This window comes from Lolium perenne, chromosome 6 (genome assembly GCF_019359855.2).
Source record: "Lolium perenne isolate Kyuss_39 chromosome 6, Kyuss_2.0, whole genome shotgun sequence".
NCBI lineage: Eukaryota > Viridiplantae > Streptophyta > Magnoliopsida > Poales > Poaceae > Lolium > Lolium perenne.
In genome coordinates this window covers 149,914,352-149,935,256 of record NC_067249.2, presented here as the reverse complement: position 1 = coordinate 149,935,256, position 20,905 = coordinate 149,914,352, and the positions used below count along the sequence as shown (strand labels likewise).

Here is a 20,905-nt window from a genome sequence, read left to right as displayed (position 1 = left end):
TGTTCGATGGGCAATTGGAGATCTGAGACGAAGGTCACAAGTTACCTTTTGAAATTTGGGGAATGACCGCTTGGACCGGTCTAAATGGATAACTGAGTCTGGCCTTGCTGGCGTTTTTGGGTAAAAGACCGATGCGTTGCCATCGGCTCTTTGTGCGTTGACCTACTTTGACAATCGGAAAAATCAAACATGGAAGCCTTATTCATTGATTAAAAGGAGGATTTTACAATAAGAGCCGATTGCTCACAAAAGGAGGATCTGCTGCCTAATGCACTACTACTAGCCCTATTCTAGTAGTCCCTAATCTAGGGGCCGTCGCTGCCCTCATCGTCGCCGTCCTCGCCGCTATCGGCGCTGCTGCCGGCGACGTCTTCGTCGCTGCTGAAGCCCTCGGCAGGGGCTTCTTCTTCTTCCTCGTCGTCATCGTCGTCGTCGTCCGACCCAGCGCGGAAGCGCTTCGCCGGCGGGTACTTGTCGGAGGAGGTGTTGTCCTCCGCTTCATCCTCCTCGTCGGAGGAGAGGTCCTCACCCCACGAGAAGGCGTCATCATCGCTCTCTTCCTCCAACTCCCCGTCCACGAGGAACTGGAGGTTATCCTCCCCGTCGGTCAAGGATTCGTCATCCTCTGACTCGACAGAGAAGTCTCAATCCCTCTCGTCCCACCACAGTGGGACGCGGGCCTCGTACGCCGCTATCGGGTCGTACTCCGGTGCCGGCTCGCCGGAGGAGGAGGATTGGAAGGAGAGACCCGAAGAGCAGAGGAGGAGTCCATGGTTGCAGAGGAAGGGGGTTTTCGATTGCTAATGCAGAGGATGAAGAGGTAAACTGCTCGGATGCGGTTAAATAAAGGGGATATAGTGGAAGATGATTCAATGTTGTGGCAGTTTCGAGGATGTGGTGCCGAAACTGTTAAATCCTGCAGTATAGAGAAGTTGAGAAGGCAAGGCATCATGATGGAAGGGCACTGTAGCGGTTCTGCTCTGCAACGCGTGACCCGATGAAGGAAAACAGAGTGGTTTTGGAATTATTATTGCCAAAACCAGGGGGGCATGTGTTATCACCGGATTTTAGCCAAATCAGGAGATGGGCCGTGATTGAGATGGGCTTGGAAGATATGCACATAAAGTGTTTATGAATCGGCCTCATGCGAGAGTTTGGGCTAGATTGCCCGGGTATCTGTACATTATAGTAGATCACGTTTCAGTTTAGAATTAAGAGATAGAGTTTGGTTCGTACACAGTTAGGTTTATTCCAAAGATAGAAAGTCTACGGACTATAAATATGTACCTAGGGTTATTGAGAAAGGAGGACGATCACGTTCACAACAAACACAATCTAGGCGCATCGCCACCCCTTGTTTCGAGGGTTTCTTCCGGGTAAGCATCATGCTGCCTAGATCGCATCTTGCGATCTAGGCAGTATCAGTTTATTCGTTGTCTGGTGTTGCTCGTGCTGAAGCCTTGTTGATGGCGAGTAGCACCGTTATCATAGATGTTTTTGGGCTAGCATCGATACTTTTCTGATATGTTTGCTTAGTTATGCTGCCCTTGAATATCTAGCTGCCTTTGCACCTATCTTAGGTGTAAGGGCAGCACCTTGCTTGGACTTTATTTAGTAGATTTGATCTGTTATGGTTGTTCCTTGTTCTCCAAGGATTAGTTTGATATCCGCATGGTCAGGCCTTGCAAACGGGTTGAACGATCCAGTAGTGCGTGAGGTATGGTTTGCCGATCCTAGAGGGGTTGTTCCGGGAATCGACTCTATGTTGGTTTTTAGGCCTCTTCTAGGATTAGTTTTCTGTTATCTTTCGTATCTGCCAGGCTCAACTACGTGTAGGACGTTCCAATTATGCGGTGAAAGCCCTAAACTGTCGTAGATCAATTTAACTTGGTTTTGATCAAGCGGGATCACCATGTTATCGTAGATCCAATACGAACCATGGGTGAATCGGCTCTTTGAGCTGATTCACAGGATAACCTGAGAGCCGATCGAGGCTTGGATTTAATGTTTACGTGTCTGCCATGCAGGAAACTAATCGAAGCAATCCATCACCTTCCTCACCAGGTATAGGTCAGGTGGCACGCCCTCGCATTTAGCCAGGACGCGTGCCGGAGCTTTGCGGGCCGTCGCCCGAGGGACCAGGACCCACCAGCAGTTCTGGGAGCCTCCCGGCTCTTCGTGTTGCTCGTCGCTGCTCGCCGGTGGGTTTTGGCAGGCAACACCCGTCACCCGAGATGCCCTGCCACAAGAAGCTGCGCCGCTGCTATTGTCGCCCGCGAGGAAGAAGCCAGCATGGTCGAGCTCGCCCACCTCCACCACGAGGAGTTGTCTCGCCGCGATGTGCCGGCCCGCGGCGCGAGGAGCCGCCGGCTCGTCGCTGCAGATCTCCACCGCCAAGATGGGAGATCCCAACGCCTCCACCTCGCGGGTGGGATCCCTGGATCCGCCGCCGCCGGCACCCCACGGTCTTTGGCAGGCGACTAACCCCGGCGGCGACATCTGAAGGGGGAGGGGAGAGGAGTTGCTGGGCTAGGGTTGGAATCGCTCGCCCACGGGGAGCGACAGGCGGGCCGAAGAACTGAAATCCTGGACCGCTAGAGAAGCTCTTAGTGTTGGAAATTGGAATGTTGGCCTCCTCAAAAAGGAGAAATTGGAGTTCAAAGGTTAATGAGATTCAATGTACTCTCGGAAAATACGTGAATGGACATTAGGCTCATGGCCTCCTCAAAGAGAAATTTTCGAAGTTATTGAAATTTTATGATGTACCTTGAAGTTGCATTTTATTACGGGTTAAATGCCATTACTTCCGCCGCCGTCTCGTTGGTATTTTCGTGCCTCTTAACCAATCCACCGTGGCCGCCGCCAAAGAAACCCTCCCCGCGGCGATGGGATCAGTGGAGGAGCGGCGTGGCGCAGTGGAAATCGAAAGGGAACACGCGGAACAGGCCAACTTTGGTTTCAATTTAGACCTAGGCGACCAAGCGCTCCAGAGTTTCCATGGCCCGCCCGTGGAAGTGGAGTTGGAGGTGGACGAGAGGAGAGAGTCCCGCTGGGTCAACCACCCGATGGGTGCTGGTCAGTATACCGTGCATCACATTTGTAATTTGTTCCATAAATCTTCATCCCTTGTTTTTCTGATCTTCACCGTACATGGATTGCTTATTATTTGTTGTAACTGCTCAGATCCAGATCCCGGTGACACTATCTGGAATGCGGTGCTCGAGATGTCTACTGACGACGACACTGATGATGATGGCGAAGCCCTCTACCGTGGCCAAGTGATAGACGAGGAGAAGGAGACAAATTGCCCAGGTAGATAATTATCGAAGAATGTACCAAATTCGCTCCAACAATGACGAATTGAGTATTCAAACATTATGGGTGCTTTGGGCGGAGAACCCAGTAGACTGCAATAGCAAACCCTGTGGTGTTCCATGTTTTGTTGAGGTTATAGTTTGGGGTGCTGGCTCACTTGAGCCCCCTGGGCTTCAAGCTGACTGACAAGATAACGTGTAGGAGGTGATTTTTTTCGATAAAGTGTAGGAGGTGATGGTGGTGATTGTTCCAGTTAGGAGGTGGGGTGGAAGCTATCATTGAGCTGATGGTGGTAGGCATGGCGGCGGGGAAATATTGAGGTGGGTGACAAGGAGGCTGGTATGGGGAGGAGGCAGGGTTGAGACTGTTTGTTTGTGTGTGCTCGTGCCCTCGGGTGCCAGAGAGAGAGAGAGAGAAGATGAATATATAGAAGTTCGTGAATTGATCCCACGACGAAATACAATCAAAAGTAGACGAGGTGAACCTTAATGGTTTTTTTTTTTTTTTTTTTTTTTTGAGATCAGTGAACCTTAATGGTTAACTGCTGATTGATGCCCCATTAATTTTTCAGGAAAAAACTACTCGATTGGAGAAGCAAAGAAAATGGAAAACATATGGTTAACGAATCTAGTGAGAAAGAATGCAGAATATTCCAAATTGCGTCAGCAGATTGATGACCTTCCTTTTCCTTTGAGAGTACTCCCTGCTGCAACTTGTCTATGTGTCCGGAGGGGCTACTGTTACCACCGTAAATACATGACCCATGATACCTCTACAAGTAAGTGTCATTTATTCATAGTAATCTGCTGTGTGCAATCTATGTGCTCTCTTAGCGACTTACTTTTCTTCCCAATCTGTGCAGCTGCACCAGTTCTTGGATATCGTGAACCAGCAGAGATGCTACAGATCTTCTCTTTGTGTTTGTCGTGCTCTGAGGTATCTTATCCCATTAGTGTTTATGGAATAATCGCTGTCCGGGATGACCTGGAGCCGCTGAGGAATCATCTGTTTTGCCGTTCAAGAGATGATGCTGTCATGATTGAGCAGGTAAGCAAGGATTGTTTTATTTTCAAAAAGGCTGGTTGTGAACAACATTATTCATCAATATGAGAAAAGGTCTATGTCAATTAGCTTCTTTTTTGCTTTGATCCATTGAAAGTTTTGCATTTTGGTCCATCTTCTATGTTTCTTGTACGGTCCTCTTCTATGCTATTTCAGAGTAGTTCTGTTTTTCTTTATCTGATTGCTGCTCTTGGTTGGATCATGACTATGTTGTTGCAGCAAGTTCTGCTCTCACCCAGTTCATTATATTTTAATAGGCCAACCATTGTTACTTGCATATTGTTAATCACATTAACATGCTTGTCAGATTACCTGTGTTTTATATGTTGCCCCAAGGACATATACAAATTGTGATATTGGTTTATTAATATGACATTTCATATTGGAGTATTTCTTTTCGTGAGGCGTTATTCTGCCACACATGTGTTATGGATGTTATAGATCAATAGGACGTAGTGGGAGATCATGATTCATGAGATCCTTAGTGCTGATGTTTTTGGAGTACGCGATTTCTTAGTTTACATGAATGTTTACTTGCAAATGCCATTAAGTCACATGCAATCCTCCATTGTGAAGGGATGTGGAACACTTGTTAAATATGAACATGCACATATTATTGAGTTTGTTCTATCCATACACGCCACTGTAATTGGAAGTAGATTTTGCATGTTCAGTTCTAACAAGTTGTTCAATTATAGGATTCCTTCACCTTACCTATTTGCACCCCTTGTCGAGGAATGTATGTACTGGAGCATGCATTACTAGAAGTTGATCTTTGGGTAAAGAAGGAAGGGGATGGATCAGTGGACAAACAATTACTTTCTGCCTATGTTGAGATTTTTGTCCGCTCAGATTTTGATTTCATGCTGAAGGGACAGATTTCTAGTGACAGTTGCACCTTGGACATAGACCACATGTTCCTTTCAGAGAGTGTTGAGGCCGTGATAGAAATCTTTGCAAAGTCTGGCCATCCTCATCACATGAGGTTTTCCGCTTTCAGTAGTGGCTTCGATCATGAGATTGTGATGTTTGATGACAAATGCTATATGAATGATAAAATACTCAAGCATGTCATTGCGGTGAAGTCAAAGGGAAAACTAGATGTTCACTTGAAAATTGAGGAATCACTGTTTTGTTGGACTTTTCAGGATGAAATTGTGGGACCTGTTACTTCTCCAGATGACTCGATTTCAGTGTATGGCCAGTTTAGTGTGAGGGTATTTTTCGCTCCAAAGGACATGCAACCCAGCTCTTATCCAACATATCGTGATTGGCTTAAGGTTGATCCCATGCTGCAATGAGAACTCGTGGCAAGATTAAGAACCAGAAAACGATATATGTCTTTTTTCAGTCATGTAATTAAGTAGCGGTGGGTTCCCATTTGTAAATACTCGTGTGACCAAACAACAAATGTTTCATGTGTGCTAATTTGTGGTATAGATGCTGGAAACCTGCTATTTTCATTGGCATATTGTCTGGTTTTTCTCGTTATAATTTGAGTTAATTGCATCTTCTGATGGTCCACATGTTACATTTGAGGTACTCTACATGGAATTTGCTGTTTCGTGGCTGACCAATGTCATGCAACTTAGAAAAATGTATGGTTGAAAAATAGCAGAACTGATTTATTGAAGATCTATTTTTTTATGTGCATTGCTTTCCCTGATGAGCAACTTTCTTTTCTCAGCTGATAGAAATAGATCCAGTAGTATCTGGAGCACAGAAATTTTGTTCGAACCTAAGCTGAGCAATAGTATTGAATTCATATGTCAGCATTATAATTCCCTAACAGCAACTGTCTATCATTCATGCAGAAATCAGATATGAAGTAAAAGAGCAATATATACATCAAGAACCCAACTACTCCATCCCATAATAGTTTGTGTTGAACTTTTCTTTTGGGGGGCTTCTCTTAGACTTAGTTCGGTATCCTGTAAAATCGTCTGGATTTGCGATAAGTTGACTGTTTCACCCGATGCGCCAGTCTTAGTCCGTGATTGGATTTCAGGTGAAATTGATCAAGTTCGTCATGGATTTTGCAATTTTGGGATATGTTGATCGGTGTATTGAAGAGACAAATCATAAAACTACGGTAGAGTCTATGATCCTTCTTACTTCTAGACGCCGGTACATAGTGTTCGATCTGCAGGAGTTACTATAAGTAAAATGGATTATTTTGTAACAGTTCCCAGTGAAATTAATAGAATGTACTACTAGGTACTATTTGTAGTCCGGCACACCGTCTCAGCAGTTGATCTTGACTTAATGCGCATGATCTGCTTCAGCCGTCTTATAGAAGCGGTATGCGAGTGACAACTTTTTTGTTTTGTTTTGACATGTACTTAGCTGATGGCAAAATAAGAGCTAGAAACTCAAATATGATAGTCCTTTGCAGGCGGGCGAAACAGGATTTAGAACAAAAGGAGGTACTACCTGATTAGAGCAGTAATAAAGCAGAGTTAGAGGAAAAGTTTGTCCCGCATCCCGCCCCGATTTCCACCCTGTTAGAGTATCTCCAGTCGTGTCCCCCGAACTGTCCCAAACGGCGCTGGATCGAGCATTTAGGGGACGTGTTTTGTTCGTGCCGTGTTTGGGGGACGTCGCTCCCCAGCCGCGTCCCAAAACAAAATTTTAGAAATTTTTGAACGAATTTATTCAAACTTGCTATATATTACATAGATTCGAACGAAATTCGATTAAATTTAAACTAACCCCTAATCTAGGAGTACTTGCGGCGACCGGAGGCATCGTAGTACTGGTGGAAGTTGTACATGTCGTCGGTGACGACCTCCTGCTTGACGCGCTCGTCGGGCTAATCGACGGGCTCGTCCTTAGGCCGCTTGGTCCAGTCTCGCCGTCGTTGGTAAGGTCCACGAGCGGCTTGCCGGTGTTGCGGATTGACATGGCGATCGCCGTGTCGAGGTCACCGCTCGCAGCCTTGGGCAGTCCTCGGGGTCCCCTCCAGGCATCCTTCTCGTTCAGCGACGCCAAGAACGCCGCTCGCAGCCCTGGGCAGTCCTCGGGGTCGTCGCTGCTCGCGATGAGTTGCTGCTCCGCCAGCAACGCCGCCTTCACCACTGCCTCATCGTCCTGCTCCTCCTTCACCTCCGGTTTCGAGATGAGGAGGGCGCCGCCGCCGCGCCTTTGCTGCTACCGCTGCCGCCGCGCCTCAGATTGACATCCGGCTCCTCCTTCACCTCACGCTTGGGGACGGTGTAGGGTGCGGCGCGGTGCGACGAGGACGACGTCGATCAGGCCGGCCCTAACGACGAAGAGTTGGAGGAGGACGAGTACGTCCTCCTCGGCTGCCAGCGCACTGCGGGAGACGGTGGCAGTGAGTACGTCGTCTCCAACCTTGGAGCGCCGTTGTGGATGCCGTCGATGACGTTCTGCAGGGTGCGCCCCGGAACGCCCCAGAAGAGGACGCGCCCGTCCTTGTTCCAGCTGTTCGGCCGGCCGATGAGGCCGTTGGTGTTGTTCATTTCCATGTCGTACTGCGCCTGGAAGTAGGTGACCCACCAGGCGTCGTCGCCGGTGGCCGCCCAGGTCGGATCGGCCCGCTCGTCGGCGTCGAGTGCAGACCGCCGGGCCCTGATGGAGTCCCTCCAATGCTCCGAGCCTGGCGACGACGGTGGGACGCCTATGCCGTTGACAGCCATCCTCCAGCCGCCGCTGCTTGGCAGGTGCATTTCCGACGGGACGGGATATCCCGCGCGGTACAACGCCCACGCCTCCGCCACGGTGAGGCTGTCGCGGCGATCTTGCGGGAGAACGACGACATTGCGTAGCGGTTGGAGCGGCGAGGTGAAGATTTGGGAGCGACGAGAGATTGGGATGAACAAGAACCGCAGGGCGCCCTTAATGTACATCAGCGGCAGGGGAAGCGGTAGCGGGTCGTTGGACGCAATAAATGCCGGCGCGGACAGCCACACGGCCATGCACGACGAGACGCGTTCCTGCGTCGCCTGGGAAATCTGGGACGCCATTAACGTCGCTTGACTAAAGGTAGGCGGCGGGGTTTTAGGCTTCCGAGCCGCTGATGCGTCGGCCCCACCACGCCTCGCCTCATTTTTCGTTGTGGCTGGCGTGCCCGGACCGTCCCTGTGGGGCGGGGACGGGCTCGGGGTCCCGGACACCATATCGACCACGCCGAACAACAAGAGCTTTTGGGGGACGCGGCTATGCACGTTTTTTTTTTGTCCGGCACGCCTAAATTCGTTTGGGACGCGGCTGAAGATGCTTGTAATCCGGTCGTTGTAGATCGCTGTTATTTGGACCTATGTACCTTTGATCGCTCGTGGTCTCTTTTCCTCTAATAAAATATACATGCAGTTCTTCTGCATGAACTGCATGGTTTGAAAAAAATCATACAAGTCATGAACGGTCATGAATTCTACGAGCTGTGTAGCAGTTGGTGTTTCTGAATATGTTCCACACGAGTCCCACAGCTAGATTGGATTGTAGTACTTTGGCGAGCCTGAGTCGGTCACAATGTTTCAAACTAAACCCAAGTTTTAGTTTGGCATTTGTGGCTTGCTAGAAACGGTGCAAAAAATGGTGAACCAATGAAGCATCCACATGCTGTCGTCCAACAAGTCAAGGCTTATGTCGAGATGATTGAGCTGCATTTGTATGATCCGAATCCTTCTACTAGGCGTGACTCCAATTCTTTTAGAGCGCGTTGGTCTCCGCCGCCAGAAGGTACGGTTTGTGTTAATGTTGATGCAGCCCTTTTCGCTTCCTCTCGTCAGATGGGAATAGGCGTCGTAATTCGGAACCACAGAGGTGATTGCTTGACTGCATGCAGCGAGCTACACAATGAGGTTACGGCGCCAGAAATTGCAGAGGCGTTGGCTTGTCGCCGCGCGGTTTCCCTTGCTGTTGAGGAAGGTTTTGACAAGATCATTGTTGTCTCGGACTGCTTGTCTTTGATTCACCGTCTGCAATCTTTGGAGCTGGATCGGAGCATGGTGGGCCTGGTGGTTCAGGATATCAAACACATCTGTACTTGTTTTGCAGAGGTTTCTTTTATGCATGCTCTACGACAATGTAATGAAGCGGCACACGTTTTAGCTCGCTCAGCTGAGCGTTTTGTCTCTTGTACTTTTAGACTTTCTGCTCCGGAATGTATCCGGAAAACTCTGTGTAATGATTTGTTATGATTAATAAAGTGCCGTATTTTCTCAAAAAAAAAAAAAAATGTTTCAAACTAAACGACCTCTGTACAAGCAAATGCAAGCCATGTCTCCACGTTCACCTGTTAATACGACTGCGTCTGATTGATCCGTTGTACACACACCTGACCCGCGCACCTACATATTCGGCCCGAGACCCTCTGCAGCCAATAATGTCATAACCAACAATTACGGAAAAAGTCTATTTTGAACCTTGAATTCGTAATGGTTCGACGGAATGAACCCCGAACTCCGAATCCCTGTCGTTCGTACCCTGAAGTATTCAATCCCAGTCTAAATTAAACCCTGGGCCTGTTTTTTCAGAAAACGAAAAACAAAATTGCAAATAGCTACCTCACTGACCAAATTGGCCCACATGTCATATTCATCTTCTTCGTCAATCTTTTCTTATTTTTTTGAGGGAAATCTTTTTCATCAATCTGTAAGAGGAGGTCCCCAGTTTCATTTTTAACAGGGGGTGCAAGCAGCAGTGGCTGTCTGCGAGCAGTACAAGCGGAGCGGCGCCCTCGTTCCCACGCGCCCGACGCGGCGTGACGGCGTTCGGTGAGCATCACCGGAGGAGCGGCACCCTCGTTCCCCGCATGCGAGCAGCAGGGCCGGGCCGGCAAAATCCGGGGCCCTGTGCGAAAATTTAAAATGGGCCCCAATCTCACTAGAAAAATATAACTAATAAACAATTATAACAATTATATGTTTTAAGTGGACGTCCAAGCTGAAAAACTACTCTCTATGCCCGTAGATTTTAAACTCCTGATAATACTATCTTAAAAATAGTTTCAAAAGGAAGCATATTGCTTAAAAATCCGACCGGGTTGATGGTCCTTAAAAAAACCTATATCTAATGGTTTTGATGCATGTAAAACCATCCCAAAAAGTATATGTATATAGATAAGCCTATGAAAAACTACCCCCACCAGAGGAATACAATAGCCATATATCAAATTTACGTCACTCTCTATAAATTAAAACCGCAATATTTTTGCGTGTTAGTTAATTGTTTCATTTGAATATCAGAAGTCAAGATATCGCAGTACAAAGTTTCTGACATCTTTGACTTGAACTAGAAATTTATTTCAAAAGTAGGAATAGTTTGATTTATAAATACAACTTTTCAAAAGTAGTATTTGTATCATAGGCATCAATCATCAATGAGGATATAAATAAATGCAGCTTTTCTAATATTCAATGCTAATAAAATAAATAGTTAAGTATTTGTATCATAGCATCAATTAGAATAGAAAAAAACCAAAGAAAAAAAAGTAAAACGAGGCGCTGCTATTGGGTTTTGAACGTGCAACCTTTTAGCAGGTATAGTGTGATTTATAAATGCAGAACAGAAAAAAAAAACAAAGAAAAGATAATAACAGCAAGCGCGCTGGTTCGTGAATCGAACTTGCAACCTCGTGGATAACAATTTAGCACGCGCGCAACTAGCTGAACTAAGCTAGTTTCGTGATCTCCATCCGAAGTAAAATTATATACTCTATATAGAAGGCCCGTTTCAAAATTCTGGGCCCCCAAAATTTCGGGGCCCTGTGCGGCCGCACGGGCTGCACTCCCGTTGGCCCGGGCCTAACTCTCAGTTGCATAATGTTTATTTGAACAACATCATTCTTTAAGGGTTCTTCGAAATAAAATCTTCAATGATATCCTCATAATCAATCTTCTCCAACACTTTACTCTCAAGTGATATTGTCACTAAATCATTGAGTGTTTGTTGCGTTATCATAGTACGCATATATGATTTCAATAGTTTCAATTTAGAAAAGCTTCGCTCCGCTGATGCAACAGTCACAAGAATGATCAACAAAATTTGATACGCAATACTTGCATTGGGAGAACAATCATGACACTTCAAATAATCTAGAACTTGAACAGACTCCATGGTTTCTTTTGAAATGAATTCTTGAAGAAACTTCAGCTCAACATACAAGTCGTTGGCATCAATGTCAGACTTTTTATCTTTTGTGAGGGCACCCTCAAAATTTTCACAAGAAGATTTCAAGCTATCATTATCCAATATCTAGTGCAAGCGTGGCAGGACCAACCGACTAATTGTCGGAAGACACATTTGCTTCTTTTATAATACATTTGTCCATAACTCACTTTTGAGATTGAATTAGTATATGTTACTTCTATTTTCTCTTGCGCTTTTTGGCACCGGAATCACGCCCCATTGATTTTAAAACATTACATACAAAAAATAAAATAATGATGTACCATTGATGATCAACGAATAGCCTAGAACATAGAAGATGAGGAAAATTCGAATTACCTAGTCTAGTTGTCAGATGGAATTCGGCATGGCGGCAGCTTTCTCGTCCGGCGTCGCGGGAGCGGGAATCAAAGACAGGACGTGGTCGAGGCAGCGGGAATGAAAGATCGGATGAGGCGAGGAGGAGAAGAGGCGTGTGGGTCGCTGGCTGCTGCCTGCCTCGTGAGTCGCAATGTCGCTTCTTAGACTAGTCATAGTGGGGAGTAACATAGAGTAGTAACATGGTGCATGTTACTACCCTATGTTACTACCTTCATAGTGGGTAGTTGCATATATGTGGTATCATGCATGTTATATTTATTAGATTATAGACTCATCTTGTCTTGAGAAGTGTGATGTTATGGTAACATAGCTAGTTACCACCCCACTCTCTTTCTTCATTTATTGTCATGCCATGTCACCAAAATATCTTAGGGTGTGTGATGTTACTACCTATGTTACTCCCACTATGAGCAGTCTTAACTCCCGATTCGGGAAGTCCTTCACGATCTGTGTGAAGAAACGTTCCGCTTGCAGGTTTCCAAGGCCCAGGCACGCTTCCATCTATTCCTTTTTTCTTTTTTTCCCTGTATAAATACTGGGCCTATATAAAAATTTGGGGCCCTTAAAATTCTGGGGCCCTGTGCAAGCTGCACACCCAGCACATGTGGCCGCCCGGGCCTGGCGAGCAGCGGAGGCGGTCGACGAGCAACGTCGCGGATGCGGTGCCCTCGGTCCCTGCGTGCGAGCAGCGCCGCCGATGCGGTGCCCTTGGTCCCCACGTGCGAGCAGCTGCGGCGGCACGGAGCCCTCATTCCCCGCTTCCGAGCGGCGGCCGTGCGACGCCCTCCTCGGTCTGCTAGAGCAGCGCCGCCGCCGATGATGCTCCTCCCCTTGCCGGTTGTCCCGGTAGAACTTTTTTATTTCTATATTGCTGGATCGCAGATGGGTTGGGATAGAGGTGAATATGACACACGGGCCCAGTTAGTCAGCAAGAAAACAGATATTCCCGGCCAGGATTGATCCTTTCCTGGTCTGCCAAACACGTCCGAGGTCTGATTTAGACTGGGATTACATACTTCAGGGTACAAACGACAGGGATTCACAGTTTGGGGTTCATTTCACCCAACCACTACAAGTTCAAGGTTTAGAATAGACTTTTTCCAACAATTAATCCCGATCCGATCGTAGTCAAGGGGGCGGCGGCAGCGCGGGTGCCCAAACATGGCGATGGCGGCGGACTGGTCATCACTCACCTCGGACCTCGTCGGCCTCGTTGCGGACTCCTTGCTCGCCAGCGGCGATATCGACTGCTACGTGAGCCTCCGCGCCGTGTGCCACCACTGGCGCAACGCCACCGCCGACCCGCGCGGCCCAGACCCCCGCTTCCTCCCTCGCCGATGGGTAATGCTCGACTCGCGCGCCGCGAACGTGCAGGACTCTCGCCGTCTCTTCCTCAACGTCGACACCGACAACTTCGTGTGGAAAGATCTGCCCGTGCTCCGCGACTACGACTGCCTGGCCGCCGACAGCGATGGCCTCCTTGTCCTGCAGGGGCCAGGAGACTCCAAGAAGATATCCGCCTTAAACCCCTTCACAGGCGCCTGGATCCGCTTCCCTGTGTATGCGGTGTGCGCACCCAGGAGACGCGCGGTAGCGGTGGGCTCGTCGCCGATGATGAAGCTGTACATCTTGGACGATCGGAAACACGTAGCCACTGTCGATCCGACTGACGAACTCGCGTCCAGGTGGATCTTCACGGCTAAACCAGCCCTCGAATCGTTCGCCTCCGTGATATCTTTCCAAGGTCAGGTATACGCTATGGACCAGTATGGAATGCTCGTGTTGTTCGAAGACCACTCCAGGATCACCACCATCATCGCCGACGACGGGAAGCAGGCCTGGCACCCCTCGTTTCTCGTGGACAACGCGGGGGAACTCCTGGTTGTGCATGCTCCGGTGTTCGAAAATGACATTATGCGGGTCTTCAGTGTCGATCTGGAGAATAAGGTTCTTGAGAGGATCAATAGCATTGGAAATCGTGCTATCTTCCTTGGTGGTCGGTCCCTGTCCGTTGACGCTGATAACCTTCCTACCGTTGAAGCCAATTGCATCTACTACATCGGCGGTTTGTCCGGATCGAACCAACACGGGTTTTACATGTTTCGCCTTGATAACGATGGCATTGAGAAACCCATTGAGGCCACTGACATCATGCTTATCGAAGGGAACCGTCAACATCCACTCCGCCCCTTGAGCCTTACAAGGATACTCATGGACCACGCAAACTATGGCAATGTGATGGAGTTTCGTAATCTAGGTGCCTACATGTAGATTTTACGGCGGAAATTCCGTGGAACCACAACTCCATATAGTTTGAGTTACTATATTTTTTCAGAATTCCATCAAAAGTTTCAGTTCTGAAGTATATTTTGGGCCAAAAACTATTTAAAAAAGGCCAAACCGAAAAATGGGTGGGCAAAGTAAACACAACAATTTCTACTTTACTCACTAAATGAAGTTTTAATTATTATATTTTTGAAATTTGAATTTTTTAAATGATTTTGGTAGAAAGTTAAAAAATGTGAACACTTTGAAAAGGTTTGGTTCAAGTCATGTCTGCTCCGCAGGAAAAAAAAAAAACCCAAGAGAACCACCTCCTATGCCATGTGGACCTACCTGGTACTGGAATTTGAGAAATGTTCTCGAATTGATTAAATCACATCGTTTGTGTTCTTTCAATCAACTTGCCCAAAGTTGTGTGGTTTAATGAAATTTTCTCTAATTTATATATAAGGGAAACTTTGAATGTGCATCCATAGTCTATAGTCCATACCCACTAATTTTGCACAAGATTTCTATGATACTAAAATTGTAACAAAAATGATGCAAAATTGTGATCTTACTGCAAGGTTATGCATATCTCGCGGGAAAAACAAACATGCGAAAAAATGGTAGTATGTGAGTATGTGACTGACACAAAAAATAACGAGTGATATCAAATATATATATGAATACACAATACATAGAACATTATTCCTTTTCTTCTCGCAAACGCGTACCATATCATCATGAATATGTGTAAAAAAATCTATTATTATAGCACAATCTGTAAGCTTCAAAATGTTTTGTTAAAAATTCCTAAATAAGCGGGAGTCGTACGAACATCTAAAAGAAATTAAACTTAATTTCGAAGTTGGATTTTCTATGAGGCGGAAAAAACACGCATATTGTGTAATCATCTAATAGAACTTTAAATGATTGACCAAAAATTAGTTCAATTTATGTTATCTCTACCATGGCATGGGACTAGAGGGCTTGCTGCGATGATCTAGGATATGAAAGATATACAATTGAGTTAGCTAGGATTCGATCGCAACATACTAAATGTCAAAAAGAAATACTAAATGTCCTTTTATTTTACCAAGTTGTGGGGTATAATTGAAGTTAAAATGTTGTGGCATGGTGGCGTGTATGCCTATTAATGGATAGATCAATACATTCTTGTGAACATTTCCCTGTTTGCTTCCTCAGTTCTTCTTGTACAATCCTCTTTTACACTTGTGACTGAAAATGCTATTGTTTCCCGTAAATAAGGGGATATTTTTATTTTATTTTATTTTATGGGTTGCATCCAATTTCAATGTGAAATTTTGGTACTAGTTCAGCGTCTGGGTTTGCGGCTAGGGTTGGAGGTTGGAGGATACAACATTCCACCGTTTTTCTGTTTCGCACGTCAAATTTTTATCATTTAAGAACCTAGCTACATTGTAGATGCCCTTATCCGTTTTTGGAAATACTTAAAACACGTGACATAATACCTCCCAAGATTTCACAAATGAATTAAAAAATTGTCAAAAATTTGTCAAAATTCACAATATATATAAATACCGGTATATTTTGTCCGGTATTACAGATTTTCGGTGGTAACCGGTAAAAGAGATTTTCATCGTAATCTCGAAATACGGGCTGAGGAAAAAAAAACCTGGTGGGATATGTGATTCTAGCTAGAGACCAAAGATGAATGGGAGTTGGGATTCAGTTCATGAATTTCTGTTTCTTGCCAATTTTGTTAGCGCTGTACTAATGAACTTCGAAGTATTAAAGTACCGAAATGATGTATATGTGGAGTTATGCCGTTTGTTACGATCAGAACTGTTGCGTTCCTGATGAATTTGTTCTGTGTTTGCAGCTGCGCGGAGCTGTGTACTTGCGCGGCTATGGTGTTGTTTCACTACCGAAGTTGTTCCGAGCTTTGCTTGGTCCAGTCCTTGTGTGTCCGAACGGAGAAGCTTTAGTTATACAAGCTGCTAAATAGTACTCTCTAGTATCTGATATTATCTTAAGGTCATCTCCAGTGCAACGATCCATCCTGCGTCCACGCGGCGGCTCAGAGCGTGCACCCATTCTAAATCGGATGGCCGCGGCGTTCGGGACGATTCAAATCCAGCCCAAATCTGGACCTCGTTTGCGTGGCCGCAGATGTCTGCTCGGCGTTCGTCCTTATCCTCCCCGGCCCGCGTGTCATAGGGAGATAACTTCATTTTTCATTAAAATTAGATATATTACATTTTTCTTAATACTACCTACTACTAGCCTAGCTACCTGGGACTCGCCGCCGATTTGCTGCCGCGCCCGTGGATTTCACTCGATGCGGGCGGTCTTTACGCGTAAGGATTCCACTCTAGCTTGCCAGCTGGGTGGCCCGGCGGCGGCCTTCCTCCGGCGTTCCTCCGCGGCCGCCCTCCTCCTGTCCGTCCTCGCAGCTTAGGCGCGGGCACGCTCCTCCTCCTGCGACGTCATGGTCCGCTTCCCGCACAAATGGAGCTCCCGCACAACGCGCGCAGCGCGTTCCACATCGTCCCCTACCTCGAGGCGGACACGGCCGACGTCTCGGGCCTCCTTGTTCGCCTGCTGGCGACTCTGCCGCTGTTGCTGACCTAGCTCCGCCTCTCCAGCCTCCTCGTGGGCGCGCCGGTCGGGTGAGGGCTGATACGTCTCCGACGTATCGATAATTTCTTATGTTCCATGCCACATTATTGATGTTATCTACATGTTTTATGCACACTTTATGTCATATTCGTGCATTTTCTGGAACTAACCTATTAACAAGATGCCGAAGTGCCAGTTCCTGTTTTCTGCTGTTTTTGGTTTCAGAAATCCTAGTAACGAAATATTCTCGGAATCGGACGAAATCAACGCCCAAGTTCCTATTTTCACCGGAAGCATCCAGAACACCCGGGAAGGACCAGAGGGGGGCACTGGGCCCCCAGACCATAGGCCGGCGCAGCCCAGGCCCTGGCCGCGCCGCCATATGGTGTGGACACCCCTTCAGCCCTCCTGCGCCGCCTCTTCGCCTATTTAAAGCCTCCGTCGCGAAAACCCTGATGCGTTCGACGAAACCCACAGAAACCTTCCAGAGCCGCCGCCATCGCGAAGCCAAGATCTGGGGGACAGGAGTCTCTGTTCCGGCACGCCGCCGGAGCGGGGAAGTGCCCCCGGAAGGCTTCTCCATCGACACCGCTGCCATCTCCACCGCCATCTTCATCACCGCTGCTGCTCCCATGAGGAGGGAGTAGTTCTCCATCGAGGCTCGGGGCTGTACCGGTAGCTATGTGGTTAATCTCTCCTATGTACTTCAATACAATGATCTCATGAGCTGCTTTACATGATTGAGATTCATATGAGTTTTGTATCACTACTATCTATGTGCTACTCTAGCAATGTTATTAAAGTAGTTCTATTCCTCCTGCACGTGTGTAAAGGTGACAGTGTGTGCACCGTGTTAGTACTTGGTTTATGCTATGATCATGATCTCTTGTAGATTGCGAAGTTAACTATTGCTATGATAATATTGATGTGATCTATTCCTCCTACATATGCATGAAGGTGACAGTGTGCATGCTATGCTAGTACTTGGTTTAGTCTTTTGATCTATCTTACACTAAAGGTTACTAAAATATGAGCATTATTGTGGAGCTTGTTAACTCCGGCATTGAGGGTTCGTGTAATCCTACGCAATGTGTTCATCATCCAACGAGAGTGTAGAGTATGCATTTATCTGTTCTGTTATGTCATCAATGTTGAGAGTGTCCACTAGTGAAAGTGTAATCCCTAGGCCTTGTTCCTAAATACTGCTGCGTTACTACTGCTTGTTTACTGTTTTACTGTGTTACTACTGCTGCAATACTACCACCATCAACTACACGCCAGCAAGCTATTTTCTGGCACCATTGCTACTGCTCATATATATTCATACCACCTGTATTTCACTATCTCTTCGCCGAACTAGTGCACCTATTAGGTGTGTTGGGGACACAAGAGACTTCTTGCTTTGTGGTTGCAGGGTTGCATGAGAGGGATATCTTTGACCTCTTCCTCCCTGAGTTCGATAAACCTTGGGTGATCCACTTAAGGGAAAACTTGTTGCTGTTCTACAAACCTCTGCTCTTGGAGGCCCAACACTGTTTACAGGAAAGGAGGGGGAACGTAGACATCAAGCTATTTTCTGGCGCCGTTGCCGGGGAGGAAAGGTAAAAAGGCACTCATACTTCGGTTCCAGGTAAAGTACTTTTCTGGCGCCATTGTGTTTGTGCTCGAAGCTATTTCCTTTAGATCCTGCAATTGCAACTTTTTGTTTCTTGTTTACACTAGTAAGGCATAATGGAAAACATCTGTGAGCTTTTTATTCTATTTCCTGAGTCAAGACATGAATGGTTTAATGCGAAAATTAAAAAAACCTATGGAATCTTATTTGCATGCTAGTAGCAATGATATTAGTATGAACGCTTTGAACACCATTGTTGCTAATGATATGGAAAATTCTAAGCTTGGGGAAGCTGGCTTTGATGAGCATGATATTTTTAGTCCCCCAAGAATTGAGGAGAAAATTTACTTTGATGATTCTTTACCTCCTATTTATGATGATTATAATGATAGTGGTCTTTTGGTGCCACCTACTATGGAGAGTGAATTTGATTATGATTACAATATGCCTCCTATATTTGATGATGAGAATAATAATGATAGCTACTTTGTTGAATTTGCTCCCACTACAACTAATAAAATTGATTATGCTTATGTTGGGAGTAGTAATAATTTTATGCATGAGACTCATGATAAGAATGCTTTATGTGATGGTTATATTGTTGAGTTTGCTCATGATACTACTGAAAGCTATTATGAGAGAGGAAAATATGGTTGTAGAAATTTTCATGTTACTAAAATGCCTCTCTATGTGCTGAAATTTTTGAAGCTACACTTGTTTTATCTTCCTGATCTTGTCATTTTGCTCTTCATGAGTTTATTTGTGTACAAGATTTCTTTTCATAGGAAGCATGTTAGACTTAAATGTGTTTTGAATTTGCCTCTTGATGCTCTCTTTTGCTTCAAATACTATTTCTTGCGAGTGCATCATTAAAACTGCTGAGCCCATCTTAATGGCTATAAAGAAAGCAACTTCTTGGGAGATAACCCATGTGCTATTTTGCTACAGTACTTTGTTTTATATTTGTGTCTTGGAAGTTGTTTACTACTGTAGCAACCTCTCCTTATCTTAGTTTTGTGTTTTGTTGTGCCAAGTAAAGCCGTTGATAGAAAAGTAAGTACTAGATTTGGATTACTGCGCAGTTCCAGATTTCTTTGCTGTCACGAATCTGGGTCCACCTCCCTGTAGGTAGTTCGGAAAATTAAGCCAATTTACGTGCATGATCCTCAGATATGTACGCAACTTTCATTCAATTTGAGCATTTTCATTTGAGCAAGTCTGGTGCCATTTTAAAATTCGTCAATACAAACTGTTCTGTTTTGACAGATTCTGCCTTTTATTTCGCATTGCCTCTTTTGCTATGTTGGATGAATTTCTTTGATCCACTAATGTCCAGTAGCATTATGCAATGTCCAGAAGTGTTAAGAATGATTGTGTCACCTCTGAACATGTTAATTTTTATTGTGCACTAACCCTCTAATGAGTTGTTTCGAGTTTGGTGTGAAGGAAGTTTTCAAGGGTCAAGAGAGGGGGATGATATACTACGATCAAGGAGAGTGAAAGCTCTAAGCTTGGGGATGCCCCGGTGGTTCACTGATACGTCTCCGACGTATCGATAATTTCTTATGTTCCATGCCACATTATTGATGTTATCTACATGTTTTATGCACACTTTATGTCATATTCGTGCATTTTCTGGAACTAACCTATTAACAAGATGCCGAAGTGCCAGTTCCTGTTTTCTGCTGTTTTTGGTTTCAGAAATCCTAGTAACGAAATATTCTCGGAATCGGACGAAATCAACGCCCAGGTTCCTATTTTACCCGGAAGCATCCAGAACACACGAGAACCGCCAGAGAAGGGGGGCAGGGCCACCAGACCATACCCCGGCGCGGCCAGGGGGGGGCCGCGCCCCCCTATAGTGTGGGCCCCCCAGAAGCCCTCTAGCGCCGCCTCTTCGCCTATATAAAGCCCCTGGACCAGAAAACCCTACCAATTGACGAAACTCCAGAAAGACTCCAGGGGCGCCGCCACCGTCGCGAAACTCCAATTCGGGGGACAGAACTCTGTTCCGGCACCCTGCCGGAGCGGGGAAGTGCCCCCGGAAGGCTTCTCCATCGACACCGCTGCCATCTCCATCGACACCGCTGCCATCTCCACCGCCATCTTCATCACCGCTGCTGCTCCCATGAGGAGGGAGTAGTTCTCCATCGAGGCTCGGGGCTGTACCGGTAGCTACACTACTAGGGAAAGGCCCATTGCCGGCGCACCTAAAACCCCCATTGCCGGCGCACCACGAGCCCGCCGGTGCGAACGCGCCGGTGATAAACGGACACTGCCGGCGCACCAGGCTGTGCGCCGGCGATATCTCAGCCCATCGCCGGCGCACCACCTCGTCGCCGGCAAAGATCTATTCCACCGGCGCACAATCAGGTGCGCCGGCAGGAGTGCATCCAGCACTGGCGCATGCCACGTGCGCCGGCAATGTTTCATTTAGGTGCGCCGGCAATTAATTCGAAAATTCTTTTTTCCACTTTTTTCCAGCATATTACAATACAATTTTGACAGCAGTATATATTTACAACGCAGTTC

General features: G+C 46.5%; 2 protein-coding genes across 2 annotated transcripts; both read left to right on the top strand.

Annotated features, from left to right (window-relative positions):
* The first annotated feature begins 2,802 nt into the window (after nt 1–2,802).
* Nucleotides 2,803–5,840, top strand: LOC127307218 (uncharacterized). The gene is made up of 5 exons (XM_051337947.2): nt 2,803–3,075; nt 3,184–3,312; nt 3,887–4,093; nt 4,178–4,362; nt 5,076–5,840. The coding sequence occupies exons 1-5, from the start codon at nt 2,886–2,888 to the stop codon at nt 5,676–5,678; spliced, it is 1,314 nt and encodes a 437-aa protein (XP_051193907.1). The 5' UTR covers nt 2,803–2,885; the 3' UTR covers nt 5,679–5,840.
* A 7,210-nt stretch (nt 5,841–13,050) lies between these two features.
* LOC139832534 (uncharacterized) lies at nt 13,051–14,160 on the top strand. Its single transcript, XM_071822313.1, has one exon. The coding sequence runs from the start codon at nt 13,051–13,053 to the stop codon at nt 14,158–14,160; it is 1,110 nt and encodes a 369-aa protein (XP_071678414.1).
* Nucleotides 14,161–20,905: the final 6,745 nt, after the last annotated feature.

Coding starts and splice junctions, on each gene's coding strand:
- LOC127307218 (XM_051337947.2), top strand. CDS start 2,886: ATGGGATCAGTGGAGGAGCGGCGTGGCGCAGTGGAAATCGAAAGGGAA. Junction 3,076..3,183: donor CAACCACCCGATGGGTGCTG/GTCAGTATACCG, acceptor GTAACTGCTCAG/ATCCAGATCCCGGTGACACT. Junction 3,313..3,886: donor GAAGGAGACAAATTGCCCAG/GTAGATAATTAT, acceptor TTAATTTTTCAG/GAAAAAACTACTCGATTGGA.
- LOC139832534 (XM_071822313.1), top strand. CDS start 13,051: ATGGCGATGGCGGCGGACTGGTCATCACTCACCTCGGACCTCGTCGGC.